This window comes from Macaca nemestrina, chromosome 5, assembly GCF_043159975.1.
Source record: "Macaca nemestrina isolate mMacNem1 chromosome 5, mMacNem.hap1, whole genome shotgun sequence".
In the NCBI taxonomy this organism is placed as follows: Eukaryota; Metazoa; Chordata; class Mammalia; order Primates; family Cercopithecidae; genus Macaca; species Macaca nemestrina.
The window spans coordinates 34,511,777-34,527,900 of record NC_092129.1 but is presented as its reverse complement, the minus strand read 5'-3'; the positions used below and the strand labels follow the sequence as shown (position 1 = coordinate 34,527,900).

General features: G+C 37.8%; 1 protein-coding gene across 6 annotated transcripts in view; it reads left to right on the top strand.

The window, feature by feature from the left end:
- Positions 1-16,124, top strand: part of LOC105465596 (transmembrane protein 244) — a 43,169-nt gene that overhangs the window by 21,957 nt on the left and 5,088 nt on the right. For 4 of the 6 annotated variants that reach the window (XM_071096449.1, XM_011714099.3, XM_071096452.1 and 1 more), the window contains 3 exons: positions 6,219-6,344; positions 8,438-8,482; positions 11,235-12,029. In XM_071096449.1, the coding sequence (XP_070952550.1) occupies positions 6,219-6,344; positions 8,438-8,482; positions 11,235-11,326 (263 nt within the window). In that variant the 3' untranslated portion in view covers positions 11,327-12,029. Of the gene's footprint in view, positions 1-6,218; positions 6,345-8,437; positions 9,080-11,234; positions 12,030-16,124 lie in introns of those variants that run through there. The other 2 variants (XM_071096450.1, XM_071096451.1) reach the window with 2 other exon arrangements.

The window sequence follows — 16,124 nt, the reverse complement described above, 5'->3', positions numbered from 1 at the left end:
ACTCATGTTTTGGGTCTCTGTTTGTCTATTCTTGGTGTATAGGAATGCTTGTGATTTTTGCATGTTGATTTTATATCCTGAGACTTTGCTGAAATTGCTTATCAGTTTAAGGAGATTTTGGGCTGAGACGATGGGGGTTTCTAAATATTCGATCATGTCATCTGCAAACACAGACAATTTGACTTCCTCTTTTCCTAATTGAATACCCTTGATTTCTTTCTCTTGCCTGATTGCCCTAGCCAGAACTTCCAACACTATGTTGAATAGGAGTGGTGAGAGAGGGCATCCCTGTCTTGTGCCAGTTTTCAAAGGGAATGCTTCCAGTTTTTGCCCATTCAGTATGATATTGGCTGTGGGTTTGTCATAAATAGCTCTTTTTATTTTGAGATACGTTCCATCAATACTGAATTTATTGAGAGTTTTTAGCATGAAGGGCTGTTGAATTTTGTCAAAGGCCTTTTCTGCACCTATTGAGATACTCATGTGGTTTTTGTCATTGGTTCTGTTTACATGATGGATTACGTTTATTGATTTGAGTATGTTGAACCAGCCTTGTATCCCAGGGATGAAGTCGACTTGTTCCTGGTGGATAAACTTTTTAATGTGCTGCTGGATTCGGTTTGACAGTATTTTATTGAGGATTTTTGCGTTGATGTTCATCAGAAATATTGGCCAAAATTTCTCTTTTTTTGTTGTGTGTCTACCAGGCTTTGTTATCAGGATGATGCTAGCCTCATGAAATGAGTTAGGGAGGATTCTCTCTTTTCTATTGATTGGAATACTTTCAGAAGGAATGATACCAGCTCCTCTTTGTACCTCTGGTAGAATTCGGCTGTGAATCTATCTGGTCCTGGACTTTTTTTGGTTGATAGGTTATTAATTATTGCCTTAATTTCAGAACCTGTTATTTGTCTATTCAGAGATTCAACTTCTTCCTGGTTTAGTCTTGGGAGGGTGTATGTGTCCAGGAATTTATCCATTTCTTTTAGATTTTCTAGTTTATTAGGGTAGAGGTGTTTATAGTAGTCTCTGATGGTAGTTTGTATTTCTGTGTGATCAGTGGTGATATCCCCTTTATCATTTTTTATTGTGTCTATTTGATTATTCTATCTTTACTTCTTTATTAGTGTTGCTATCAGTCTGTTTTGTTCATCTTTTCAAAAAACCAGCTCCTGGATTCACTGATTTTTTGAAGGGTTTTTCATGTCTCTATCTCCTTCAGTTCTGCTCTGATCTTAGTTGTTTCTTGCCTTCTGCTAGCTTTTGAATGTGTTTGTTCTTGCTTCTTTAGTTATTTTAATTGTGATGTTAGGGTGTCGACTTTACATCTTTCTTGCTTTCTCTTGTGGGCATTTAGTGCTATAAATTTCCCTCTACATACTGCTTTAAATGTGTCCCAGAGATTCTGATATGCTGTGTCTTTGTTCTTATTGGTTTCAAAGAACATCTTTATTTCTGCCTTCATTTTGTTATGTACCCAGTAGTCATTCAGGACCAGGTTGTTCAGTTTCCACATAGTGGTGCAGTTTTGAGTGAGTTTCTTAATCCTGAGTGCCAATTTGATTGCACTGTGGTCTGAGAGACAGTTTGTTGTGATTTCTGTTCTTTTACATTTGCTGAGGAGTGTTTTACTACCAATTATGTGGTCGATTTTAGAATAACTGCAATGTGGTGCTGAGAAGAATGTATATTCTGTTGATTTGGGGTATAGAATTCTATAGATGTCTATTAGGTCCACTTAGTGCAGAGCTGAGTTCAAGTCCTGGGTATCCTTGTTAGCCTTCTGTCTTGTTGACCTGTCTAATACTGACAGTGGGGTGTTAAAGTCTCCCAATATTATTGTGTGGGAGTCTAAGTCTCTTTGTAGGTCTCTGAGGAGTTGCTTTATGAATCTGGGGGCTCCTGTATTGGGTGCATATATATTTAGGATAGTTAGCATTTCTTGTTGAATTGATCCCTTTAGCATTATGTAGTGGTCTTCTTTGTCTCTTTTGATCTTTGTTGGTTTAAAGTCTATTTTATCAGAGACTAAGATTGTAACCCCTGCTCTTTTTTGCTTTCCATTTGCTTGGTAGGTCTTCCTCCATCCCTTTATTTTCAGCCTATGTGCGTTTTTGCATGTGAGATGGGTCTCCTGAATACAGCACACCAATGGGTCTTGACTCTTTATCCAATTTGCCAGTCTGTATCTTTTAATTGGGGCATTTAGCCCATTTACATTTAAGGTTAATATTGTTATGTTTGAATTTAATCCTGTCATTATGATGTTAGCTGGTTATTTTGCCCATTAATTGATGCAGTTTCTTCATAGCGTCGATGGTCTTTACCATTTGGCATGTTTTTGCGGTGGCTGGTACCGGTTATTCCTTTCCATGTTTAGTGCTTCCTTCAGGAGCTCTTGTAAGGCAGGCCTGGTGGTGACAAAATCTCTCAGCATTTGCTTGTCTGTAAAGGATTTTAATTCTCCTTAACTTATGAAGCTTAGTTTGGCTGGATACGAAATTCTGGGTTGAAAACACTTTTCTTTAAGAATGTTACATAGTGGCCCCCCACTCTCTTCTGGTTTGTAGGGTTTCTGCCAAGAGATCCACTGTTAGTCTGATGGGCTTCCCTTTGTGGGTAACTTGTCCTTTCTCTCTGGCTGCCCTTAACATTTTTTCCCTCATTTCAACCTTGGTGAATCTGACGATTATGTGTCTTGGAATTGCTCTTCTTGAGGATTATCTTTGTAGTGTCTCTGTATTTTCTGAATTTGAATGTTTGTCTGCCTTGCTAGGTTAGGGAAGTTCTCCTGAATGATATCCTGAAGAGTGTGGTTTCTAACTTGGTTCCATTCTCCCGTCACTTTCAGGTACACCCTTCAAACGTATATCTGGTCTTTTCATATAGTCCCATATTTCTTGGAGGCTTTGTTCATCTCTTTTCAGTCTTTTTTCTTGAATCTTGTCTTCTCGCTTTATTTCATTAATTGATCTTCAGCTACTGATACCCTTTCTTCCTCTTGATCAAATCGGCTATTGAAGCTGGTGCATGCATCACAAAGTTCTCATTCCATGTTTTTCAGCTCCTTCAGGTCATTTAACATCATCTCTACACTGTTTATTCTAGTTAACCATTCATCTAACCTTTTTTCAAGGTTTTTAGCTTCGTTGCAATGGGTTAGAACATGCTCCTTTAGCTCGGAGAAGTTTGTTATTGCCAGTCTTCTGAAGCCTACTTCTGTCAACTCATCAAACTCATTCTCCATCCAGTTTTGTTCCCTCTCTGGCAAGAAGCTGTGATCCTTTGGAGGAGAAGAGGCACTCTGTTTTTTAAAATTTTCAGCTTTTCTGTTCTGGTTTCTCCCCATCTTTGTGGTTTTATCTACCTTTGGTCTTTGATGTTGGTGACCTACAGATGGGGTTTTGGTGTGGATGTTCCTTTTGTTGATATATATGCTATTTTTTTTTTTGCTTTGTTAGTTTTCCTCTAACAGTCAGACCCCTCAGCTGTAGGTCTGTTGGAGTTTGCTGGAGGTCCACTCCAGACCCTGTTTGCCTGGGTATCACCAGTGGAGGCTGCAGAATGGCAAATATTGTTGCCTGATCCTTCCTCTGGAAGCTTTGTCCCAGAGGGGCACCTGCCTGTTTGAGGTGTCTGTCAGCCCCTACTGGGAGGTGTTTCCCAGTCAGGCTACATGGCAGTCAGGGACCCATTTGAGGAGGCAGTCTGTCTGTTCTTAGAGCTTGAACACCATGCTGAGAGAACCACTGCTCTCTTCAGAACTGTCAGACAGGGACGTTTAAGTCTGCAGAAGCTGACTGCTGCCTTTTGTTCTACTATGCCCTGTCCACAGAGGTGGAATCTATAGAGGCAGCAGGCCTTGCTGAGCTGCAGTGGGCTCCACCAGTTCATGCTTCCAGGCCTCTTTGTTTACACTGTGAGCTACTCAAGCCTCAGCAATGGCAGACACCCCTCCCCCCATCAAGATGCAGTGTCACAGGTCTATCTCAGACTGCTGCACTAGCAGTGAGCAAGGCTCCGTGGGTGTGGAATCTGCCAAGCTAGGCAGGGGAGGGTATCTCCTGGTCTGCTGGTTGCTAAGACTGTGGGAATAGCACAGTATTTTGTCAGGAGTGTACTGTTTCTCCAGATACAGTCTGTCATGGCTTCCTTTAGCTAGGAGAGGGAAATCCCCCAACCCCTTGCACTTCCCAGGTGAGGCGATGCCCTGCCCTGCTCACCCTCTGTGGGCTGCAGCCACTGTCCAACCAGTCCCAGTGAAATGAACCAGGTTCTTTAGTTGGAAATGCAGAAATCACCTGCCTTCTGCGTCAGTCTCGCTGGGAGCTGCAGACAAGAGCTGTTCCTATTCGGCCATCTTGGAACCGACTCCATAACTCTTTTTTTTTTTTTTTTTAAGAGACAGAGATTCACTCTGTCACCTGGTCTGGAGTGCAGTGCAGTGGCACGATCATAGCTTATTGTAATCTCAAACTCCTGCACTCAAGAGATCCTCCCATCTCAGCCTCCTGAGTAGCTAGGACTATGGGGGAAACTATTATGCCAGGCTAAGTTTTTTTCAATTTCTTTTAGAGACAGTCTTGCTATATGTTTCCCAGGGTGGCCTTGAACTCCTAGCTTCAAGTGATGTTCCCACCTCGGCCTCCCAAAGTACTGGAATTACAGGTGTGAACCACCGTGCCCAGACAAGGTCTTATGACTCTTTAGCTGTAAAAGCGAGACTAGAATGCTGTTATCTTGACTTCAAATTTTGTATTACTTCCCTTAAGTCATGCTTTCTTTCCTATCATGAACAAAGCATAAGTATTCTGTATTAATAAACATGAATACAGCTTGTGCAAGACTAAAATCACTATCTCCAAGCAGCTGCAAGTTAACCTATAAAATCTCTAAATGCTGACAAAAGAGGCATCTCTCTTTCTCTACAATAATGTAGTGATTCTGTAAACCAGTGGGGGAGGGAGGAATGAAATGTGATGGAAAGAGATGGTGTCAATATGACACAACAGGACAGTTCTTTCTTGGATATTAGGTGGCAGGTCATGCTGAACTGATCTCCACTGATCAAAGGAATTCCTGTGCAATAGAAAAGAAGTTAGTATGAATTCTGTATTTAACTTTTGAAACCCGTTAAGTTAAATTAAATAGAATTGAAGAGGAATATGTGTGAGGCCTTTAAAAAGATTGCACCTAGGGCTTGCTTCCTTGGTACCTCGCTTACCGACTGCAATTGCTGGCTTGCTGGATAATAAATTACTTCTACACAGTAGGACATAAGGTGATTATTTTATTTTTTGCTTTGAAAAATATTAGAGTTTGCCTAGATTTATTTATCCCTGAATTATATGAACATATCACTTATTTTCTGTGTTTTAAGAGGAAAGGTAATTTTTATGGAAAGTGGTATCATTTACAAAGGGACCTTGGTGGTGTATCACATATATTTGTCACTTTAAAGTTTGATGGATTTCTCTTTTGAAACCATGATAGTCTTAAAGATCCATATCAAAGACAAGAGGCAAAAGATTGACCCATCACGTGTTCAGGGCTCTTAGAGATTTGTGGTTCTCACGTGTAAATATCTAGCTCTTCATACGTGTTCAGGTAAACCACTCTGTCACAACTAGTGGATTTAGGAGAGTGTCTCCATCCATACCTGTCATCTATGAGACTTTCTTTCATTCATGGTTATCAGTTATGTTTCCCAAGTGACGATCTGAACGAACCATTTTATTACAAAGACACAAAGGAACTCATTTCCAAGTTAGGCAGTGCTTGGTATCAAACAAATGTTATAGTTCAATAAACTCTTACATTTGGTTTAATTTTTTTTTTCATTTCTCAAAACTCAGAACTGGATTTTTTCATTAGTTTTTAATAAAGCTTAAAATGAGATTTGCAATACAATTACAGATTTGCACATATTGGTTACACTGTAACATTTCTTTATTGTATTTCACTTTCTAAAATGTTAAATACAAAGAATGTGAAACAGAAATGATATATTGTGGTTTTCTACAAATCTAAAAATTGTTAAAAGATAAAATGCGTTAATCATTTTATCCAAATATGAGGATTGTTAGGAAATGGAACATTTAAAAAATTCTTACCAAAATTTCTTCTCAGAGTAAGCTTTCCTGGTCTTATTACTAGTTGTATATCAGAATGTTAGTTGCTCTAGTCCCCAATAATTATATTCTTCCTTGTATTTGCAGTTCTTTTAGTTTCAACAGAGGTCACCTACTTTGTTTGTGGATTGCTTTTTGTTCCGGTTGTGGAAGAATGGGTTTGGGATTATGCTATTTCAGTAACTATTCTTCATGTTGTCATCACTTCAACTGGTAAGCAAAATGAAATAACAGAAACAAGGAAAATGTATTAAAACAGATGTTGGACGTAAACCACTTCCTGAGTAGAACTTTGTTGTCTGCATATTCTTGTATGATAGCTAAATGATAAAAACTGAAGATGAAAGGTCTTCCTCCCTCTTTCCAGCCACATTTTTTTCTACCGCTCTTCTCAGGGAGGTTTTTTAAAACTTTTTAAAAAATATTTTATTTTGAAATAATTTTAGAGTTACAGAAAAGTTACAAAAATATAACTGAGAGTTCCCATGTACCCTTCACCCAGCTTCCCCTAATGTTAGCATTTCATATAACCATAGTACAATTGTCAAAACTAATGAATTAACATTGGTATAATACTATTATTAGCTAAACTTTATTTGTATTACCCTGGTTTTCCCTGCATCATTTTTCTGTTTCAAGATCCAACCTGATTCAGAACTAAACTGAAATAGAGATCTTTCCCTTTCACATTCAACTTATCACCAACTTGGCAAGGTTTGCCCTGTAGGACATATTTTTCCTCCAAAACCCTTCCGTGAGGGCAGAAACTGATCAAAGACTGGGAACTGGGATTCATGGACACCTGTCCAGCAACAGTTATTTTAAAACAAATACCAGTTCTTAGATTAAGTGGTTTTTATTTCTACCTATGATTTTTGGAGTCAGAAGAAAATAGATACAAATTCCAGTCCTACATTTTACTAGGTGGGTAGTTGTGGCCAAGTCACATCTCTCACATCAGTTTCCTTCTCTACAAAATGTGGGAAACCTGATGAGGTTTCAATTAGATAATAAGAAATTGTCTGACATGTGTCTAGTATATAATATTCACTCAGTAAGTGACTATTTCATCCATTTGTTCGCCTATCCACTCAAAATTTACTCATCCACTGTATTTTTTTCTCCCTTACTATACTGCCTTATTTTTTAAAGCATATCAGTCAAAATATGAGTGATAACCAACCACAGGTTATAATTCAAAGTTTATTCTTACTTATGACCAACTTAAATCACTGTCATATTTTCAGTGCCCTGATCTGTTGATAGTATAATCTGTCTCTGCCAGGTGCAGTGGCTCACGCCGGTAATCCCAGCACTTTGGGAGGCTGAGGTGGACAGATCACCTGAGGTCAGGAGTTCAAGACCAGCCTGATCAACATGGTGAAAACCCATCTCTACTAAAAATACAAAAATTAGCCAGGCGTGGTAGCGGGCACCTGTAATCCCAGCTACTTGGGAGGCTGAGGCAGGGAGAATCCCTTGAATCCAGGAGGCAGAGGTTGCAGTGAGCTGAGACTGCACCATTGCACTCCAGCCTGGGTGACAGAGTGAGACTCTGTCTCAAAAAACAAAAAACAAACAAACAAACAAAAACAGTACAATCTGTCTCCAACTGAAGAACACACAATTTCCAAATGAATTACAACTTCCCAGCTTCACTGCTATTAAAGAATGCCAGTATATTCATGGCCTAGTATCAGTTTCCACAGACACAAGCCCTCCCTCAGTAACTCAAAGAATCACTGAAGGCCCTGCCCCCATCACTCTACTTCTGAAGTGCTCTACTTTACTTTGGGGCTTAATTTTTTCTGCAAGACAACCACCAATATTTGTAAAAGGACTTGGAGTATAGGTGGTTCAATCCTCAGGGTTGAGATGAGCTATAGGTTCTGGACCTAGAAAAGTTATGAGTTAATCATCTAACACGTGGCACTTAGAAAATGTTAACAAATGACTACTGGACAGAAGTGACTTACTTCAGCATGAAGTGGTTTGGAATTCCTGAGGGAACTAGGCATTGAGGATTCAGGATGGCCTTAGGATGATCACTTAAAATCAACTTTGGGAGCTAACCTGAGAACCTCACAATTCATAGTATTATTTCTAGGAGAAGAGTTGTAAAGGTTTGACTTAACAAGTGACCTTTTAGACCAGGACTGAAGTACAACTGGGGGCTACCTGATTTCGTGAACATGGATAAACCTTTTCTTGTTGGGTGGACATATTTTGACCAAACAGGATTATTTCGTCTTGAGTAAAAGATAAAAATGCATGTTTTGAAATTAAACATTTTTTTTCTATTGCAGTTATGTTGGAATTCCCCTTGACATCACATTGGTGGGCTGCTTTAGGTATAATGAAATTGTTTGTTTAGATTCTTTAATGCACAGAAACAACGTTAAATAGAACAACTGTGGAAATATATTTTATTTTCTCATAGATTTTATAATCATTACCTTTCTAAGATAATAATAATATCTAAGATAATTTTTAAAAAAACACAGTTTTACTGAAGATGGACTCCACTGATTGTCTCTTTTGGCCCAAATATACTCTCAGGCCAACCCAGATACCATCCATGGGAGAGAAGGTGCAATCTTAACATGTATTTAGAAACAAAAATACATCCGTTAAATAGACATATAAGACGTATAGTGGCCGAGTGCGGTGGCTCATGCCTGTAATCCCAGCACTTTGGGAGGCCAAGGCAGGCAGATCACTTGAGGTCAGGAGTTTGAGACAAGCCTGGTCAACATGGTGAAACTCCATCTCTACTAAAAATACAAAAATTAGCCATGGCGTGGTGGTGGGCACCTGTAATCCCAGCTCCTCAGGAGGCTGAGGCAGGAGAATCGCTTGAACCTGGGAGGTAGAGGTTGCATAGAGTTGAGATTGCACCCCTGCACTTCAGCCTAGGAGAGACAGAGCAGACTATGTCTCAAAAAAAAAAAAAAAAAAAAAAAAAAAAAAAGAGAGAAGAAAAGAAAAAGGAAAAAAAGTATAGCATACTCTACTTCTGCTTCTGGTACAATTTGAATTTACAGAGGAATAACAGATGTTGATGTCAATAATGAAGGAGCTGGAGTGAAAGTCAGTAAAGACTATATTCTGGCACAGTCTTCAATAAGCCATGGATTTTCTTAGCTTGCCTCCAAGACTGATCTGCACCAGTTTTTTCTCCCTTTCTTCTCCTCTCATTTTTCCTTTATAGTAGGAAATAGGGACTGAGTTTCCACGAGGAGCAAAACTTGAGCAGATAGATATAACTTTCTTTAAAAAGTGTTTTAGGGACCATTTTTGCACTTGTAATGGAATCTACATACACACTTGATTATATGCTCATGGGTGCATCAAACATTCTACTGTAAAAACAGGCAGACTGGGTAGACTCAGAAACAGTATGAGTTACAGGTACATGAAAGAACGGATGCCAAACAATACAGTTCCTCTTCTTTCCTTCTCTGACATTTCCTCATCTATTCACAAAGCTTCATGCTCTCACATCTTATTATGGGACTATATTTTATTTATTCCTATGTTCCAAGACACAGTTTTCTCTAACTTCTTATTGTACACAACTTATCTAAATAAGCCCTCTCATAACATTTATGGATCCTCAAAAGGTTGAATTTTTAGTAGGACAAAGAGGTTGAAACCTGATTTATAGATCGCTAGAGGGAACTGCCCTCTGTAGAAGAATTCCAGTGAAATAGTCAAGACTCAAGCTATACTTCGGTGAAGACAAAATTATGATGAAGGAAGTGGAAACCACAACAAAAATGAGTGTGTATTGAAACTAGCAAAGTATGAAAAGAGCTTCCAGGTAAACAACTAGGAACATAAGAATATACAAAGATAAATTAGCCTCCACTCTTTTTTTCCCATATTAATACAAAGAGCCTAGAAGTATATCTCCGAGCAGAATTTCTCAATTTGTAATGTACATAATGCATGCAAATCACCTAAAGATCTTGCAAAAAGGTAGTGAGTCTGGGTAGGGCCCAGGTTATGCTGGCACTGCTAGTCCAGAGACCACAGTTGGAGCAGCAATAGCATAGACATTGTTCTGAGTCTTTTTATTCCCTTATGCAACGCATAAGTTGAAACAAAGTCAATAAATTTTATGTCTTCATAGTATTTTCAAGTTCTTAACAATTGAGAAGTTCTTCAAGGTGTTTAACTTTAATCTCCCCTGTTGTTTTCTAAAATCATTTTCTAGAATTGAAGTAGCCAACCACATTTAGCTCAGTCTGACTTTTAAGAAATCCAATCTAAATTGGATTATGTTTTCCATAGAATTCTATTTTATGAAATAGGAAAATCAAGACACAAAACAGTGAACATACAGGAGACGAGATTACACACGCTTTTACTTATTTTCTTCCTTAATCATAGTATGTAACAGTAATTAGAAATTTAGGAGAGAAACAGAACATTACAATATTAACAGTTACTTGTGTTAATAAACTGCTACACAGTGCTGGCATGGTGGCTCATGCCAGTAATCTGAGCTACCTGGGAGGCTGAGGTGGGAGGATCTCTTGAGCCCAGGAGTTTGAGGCTACAGTGAGCTATGATGACACCACTGCACCCCAGCCTGGGCAACAGAGTGAGACCCCATCTCTAAAAAATAAAAAAGTAAATAAAAGTAATTGTAAAGCAAAGTTGGATGCTTCTATGCTTCTTAACAGATTTCAATATTTGTCAAATATGAAAATCATTTAGTTCTAAATCTGTTGCATCTGGCTTTCAAATATAAAGGTCATAAAATCTTTTTTTAATCACTCTTATTGATTTGGCAATAATCTTGTATAATATCTTCAATCTGTTCTGACAACAGCATGCATACCCAAACATGCTCTGGAATTGCCACTCAATTTTAATGGCCTACACAGTATTAATAGTACTTACCATTCATTGATATGCATAATATAAGCCAGGGACATTGCATTTATCTCATTAACCTTTATTACAGTCCTGTGAGATAAGTATTATATGCCAATTTAGCAAATGTAAAAACCGAAGCTTATAGAATTGGATCATTTAGGAGCATTTTCAGAGTCACTAAGGTGTGTCCTCTAACTAGCCTTTCCCTCAACATAGATGGCCACCCAGAGACACTTCTACATAGAATCCTGAAGCTACTACTGCACGGATGTAATGGTTGCTGCCTCTGTAGTGGGTACACACTCTAAGATAAAGAATGCACAGGGTTAAGAGCAGAGCTTACAGAAATTGAGAACACCATTTAGACAATGTGAAGAGTCAAAAGAAACTGAAAAGAAGATGGATTGATCAGTTAGTATCACAAGCCATAGTAGGACTTCCCTGTTGCTTTCTAGTTCTGTGACTATTGCTTTCAAAGCACACAGAGGCAAGCATACAAGATATGCCTTGGGAAAGAACATACAAATGGTCAAAGGAGTTGTTTCTATACTCAACTGGAAAATAGAAAACGCTGCTTAACCTTTGAAAGGAAAATTATGGAATGGCTTAATTTTCATTTTTAAGTGTTAAAAAAATCTCTTAAGAGCTAAAATGTCCATAATAAAATATTCAGTCCTCAGGGCCGTGCCTGGCATATAGTAGAGCATTAATAAATATTTGCTGTGTAAGTATGGAGAGAATTAAATGAGATAAAATTAAGGAGCAGAGATTTTCTTGGCATGTAATGATATAATTTGTATATTATATATTACATATATTATATATTATATAGTTGTATCTTATACAAATTTGTAATGTGTATTTGGGGTCCTGACAAAGAACACACTCCAGTAGACTATCAAGGAAAGCTGTTCAATCTTCACCATGGGAGGGTCCCAAAAGAATATAGACAATTGCCTTTTGTAAGCAATATGTGTATATATATATGTGTGTGTGTGTGTGTGTGTGTGTTATATATTTAGCATTATAAATATATGCATATTACATAATAGTTATATAATATAAATATATATTTATATATAAAGATGGGGGAAATATTTTTATGTGGGTCATGTAATTAAACCAAAAAAATTCAAAAACTTTATCATTCAAAAATTACAGAGAATAACACACTGGATATATTTGTGACACCTTCACTTTTCTTCATGTATGACATCACTGTCTTTATGGTAGCAGTACAAGAAGAAATTACATTTTTTTTCTCACAAATTGAACTGAATTCATCAACCACATACCTAGTAAGGAAATTAACCAGGTGAAAATGAACTTTCCTAAAGCTTTTTGTTTCGCTTAAGCCAGGTATTGACCGCAATGATCACAACATCTAGTCACATTATCTGTTTAGAGTACTCGTATTATTTATGTCATTTATTGGCTCCTTCACTAGAGTTTATTCTCCACTTACCTTGCATGTCTGTTAAGTCTTAGATGTGTAATTTCCTCCAGTATTATTTAGTATGTACAGAAAACACATGTAGAAAGTACTGAGGTTTTATTTTGTATGTCTTTCAAAGATGTAAATTTTTAATAAATCAGAAAAGGTTTGGTAAGAAATTCTGTAAGCCTAAGTGAAATGACTTTTTCTCTCCAAAAACAAGAACTTATAACTTTTGGGTTTTATTTTTAATACCACAGAATTTACCGTGCTTTAGCCAGCTCAGTTACATGGTATATGCCACCTTGATGCCAAGAAGAGTCAAGTTAGGTGTAATGGAATGGCCAATTCAATTTGCTAAAAGAGTTGGATGACTATTTTTCTTCAATAATCATGGTTGGATTACTCAGAAAACAGTTGCTGCAGCTGGGCATTGTGGCTCCCGCCTGTAATCCCAGCACTTTAGGAGGCCTAGGCAGGTGGATCACTTGAGGTCAGGAGTTCAAGAACTGCCTGGGCAACATGGAGAAATCGATCTCTACTAAAAATATAAAAATTAGTCAGGCATGGTGGCACACACCTGTAATCCTAGCCACTCGGGGGCTGAGGCAGGAGAATCACTTGAACCCGGGAGGCGGAGGTTGCAGTGAGCAAAGATCACGCCACTGCACTCCAGCCTGGGCAACAGAGCAAGACTCCATCTTTAAAAAAAAAAAAAAAAAAAAAAAAAAGTTGCAGTGTAACATTTGAGTTAGCCTTTTTTTTTTTTTTTTTCTTCTTTGAGTGAAAAATTTAAATGTAAGAGAACAGTGGCTACACATTTGGGAAATTCTATCTCATGGTCTCACTCTGGACATGTGTCTTTGTGCAAGGAAGTCGTGCAGTCCTGTCAGAGTTCTTAACTCAGGAAACTTTACCTTTTATGGGAGTTATACTATTACTGCCACACAGAGAACAGCAGATTTGTGAAAATTGTGTAAGGCCAGATCAATATTTTAAAACAAACAAGAATCACTGGGCCAATGAAATCAGAACTAAAGACATTTTCATAAAACCAAACAGTTGAGAATCTCAGGGAGGTGAGATTCTGCTTTTTAAAATATATTTTCTATACTTGAAATATTTCCCAAGTTAGTGGACATGCTTTCCTTTTATAATTAGAGGGAAAGCCCTTTAGAAAAAATATATATTCTAAACAACCACAACACAAACAAAAGGCAGATTGAAGAGTTAAAAGAATTGAGAATCGTGAATTCTTTGGCATGTGCTTTGACTCCATTGCCTTTGATTTCTGAGTTTTAAGAACTTCTTAATATCATTTGACAGAACCATGCACCTATTCCCTGAAGGAAGTTTTAAATTGCAACAATTTACCATCCTCAGACTACATACCTACCTCTTTTAGCTGAATCTATAAACTATTCTGTTTCAAATGCTATGTCAGTTTCAGAAACATTATTTTAGTCATGACAATTGTTCTTATTCATAATGTCACTAATGAATTATTCATTATTGACAGTTAACCAAAACTTCCCTTTCATTTACTTGCAGGATCCGGCTTAATTTCAATGATATGTGGAGGCCAGACTTTAGCATACTATTTGTTCAAAGACAACTTTATCTATCCAGATCTGGATAATTTTTAACAGAACAGTTGAATTAATTTGCCTCAGAATTTCTATAATACTACATACATTGTGTCAGAGCTAAATTTTATTTTTTGTTCAAACTTATATTCAAGGTTAAATATATTCAGTATAAAAAGAAAAAAAAGAAGCTAATGGAGTACAGAACAACTCTAGTAAAATACTTCATAAGCAAAACGTTGCAAACTCATAACATGCAGTGTTTCTCAAAGTGTGTTCCATGTCTATTTGTGGAATCCTGGGTTTAAGTAAAACAGATTTATTTATTTCAGGATTTCTCCAAATGTTTACTTATTTATTCTGAAACAGGATCTCACTTATTCACCCAGATTGGAGTGCAGTAGTATAATCAAAGCTCACTGCAGCCTTCAACTCCTGGGCTCATGCAATCTTCCTGCCTCAGCCTCTTGAGTAACTGGGACAACAGGCACCTGCCACGATGCCTGGCTAAAATCTTTAACACACTATTATGAACAAGCCATCTCTAAACTATGGTATACATTATGCACTGTTTCTCCAATGTATTTGACCAGGGGCACGCTTTAGAAGCTGCTGATGTATCTTGTGGAAAGTGTAATGTAGTAAGGGGCAGATTCAAAACTACTGTGAATCCCTGCAACCAGAATTGCATTCTTTGATTGGCCTCTGGTATTTGTTCTCTGTTAGAGCATTTCTTATGAAATTACTTCCCGTATTTAGACTGTGGTCTTCTAACACAGTGCTTTTCAAAATTTAATGTGGATTTGATTTATGTGAGGATCTTGTTACAATGCAGATTTTGGTTCAGAGGGCAGGAATTGGGGCCTAAGATTCCATATTTCTAACAATTCCCAAGAAATGCCAGTGCTTGGACCATACTTTGAGTAGCAAGGGTCTAAGTGATTGGGATCATATTTTGGTAAGTTGGTATAGCTCTGTATAGCCAGTCCTATGTTTTTAAAAATATCCTGATTATTCAATAAAGGTTTGTTGAATTGGATGTAAACTGAGATGAGTTAAGTTTTTATAACTGTATTAAATATTTACCACATTTTAATATAGTTAAAGTATCTCCTGATATAAAATAAGTGCCTACTATGGTTACAACTAAAATATAAGCATAAGAAAAGGGACAGGAAAGTAACACTCCCTCAAACACACATCCACACAAATGAGAAACTAAACTAAGCCATTGCCTAGATTTTTCTCCTGAGTCTTTTTGCCCTAAAAATGCATTTCTTCCACAAAGGCTTTCAATTCTCCCAATAAGAAATGTCATGCTGATTTTATGTATTTTATGTGTCCATCCAAAACCTGTGATGTATTGATCAGTTACTAGTTTAGAAAATGTAAACTGACCATGTACAGGTAAGCATGAAAATATGGCACTGGCTCCTTTGCTTCTTTCTCACATTACTTATCACACGAACTTTTGTATCCCATCAATTTTTCCCATTCTTCCAGTTAATTTCTTCCAAAATGATTGGCCGGGGAAGTGACAAAACCTGGAGCTCACCTAATCAGTCAAGGTACTATGAATTCCAATTACTAACGAAGATTTTATATATATATATATATATATATATATATATATATATATATATTTTTTTTTTTGAGACAGAGTCTCGCTCTGGCGCCCAGGCTGGAGTGCAGTGGCGCGATCTCGGCTCACTGCAAGCTCCGCCTCCCGGGTTCACGCCATTCTCCTGCCTCAGCCTCCTGAGTAGCTGGGACTACAGGCACCCGCCACCACGCCTGGCTAACTTTTTTTTTTTTTTTTAGTACAGACGGGGTTTCACTGTGTTAGCCAGGATGGTCTCGATCTCCTGACCTCGTGATCCACCCGCGTCGGGCTCCCAAAGTGTTGGGATTACAGGCGTGAGCCACCGCGCCTGGCAGATTTTTTATCTTTTAAGGAAGGCAGCATAGGGTGGTTATGAAAGTGCCAGCAATATGAGCTTTGATTCTGCAATTAAAACCCCCATTGACAGCACACAGGAAAAAGTGCCTTGTTAGAGAGACAGTAAAACTCATTTCTGCTCTGTG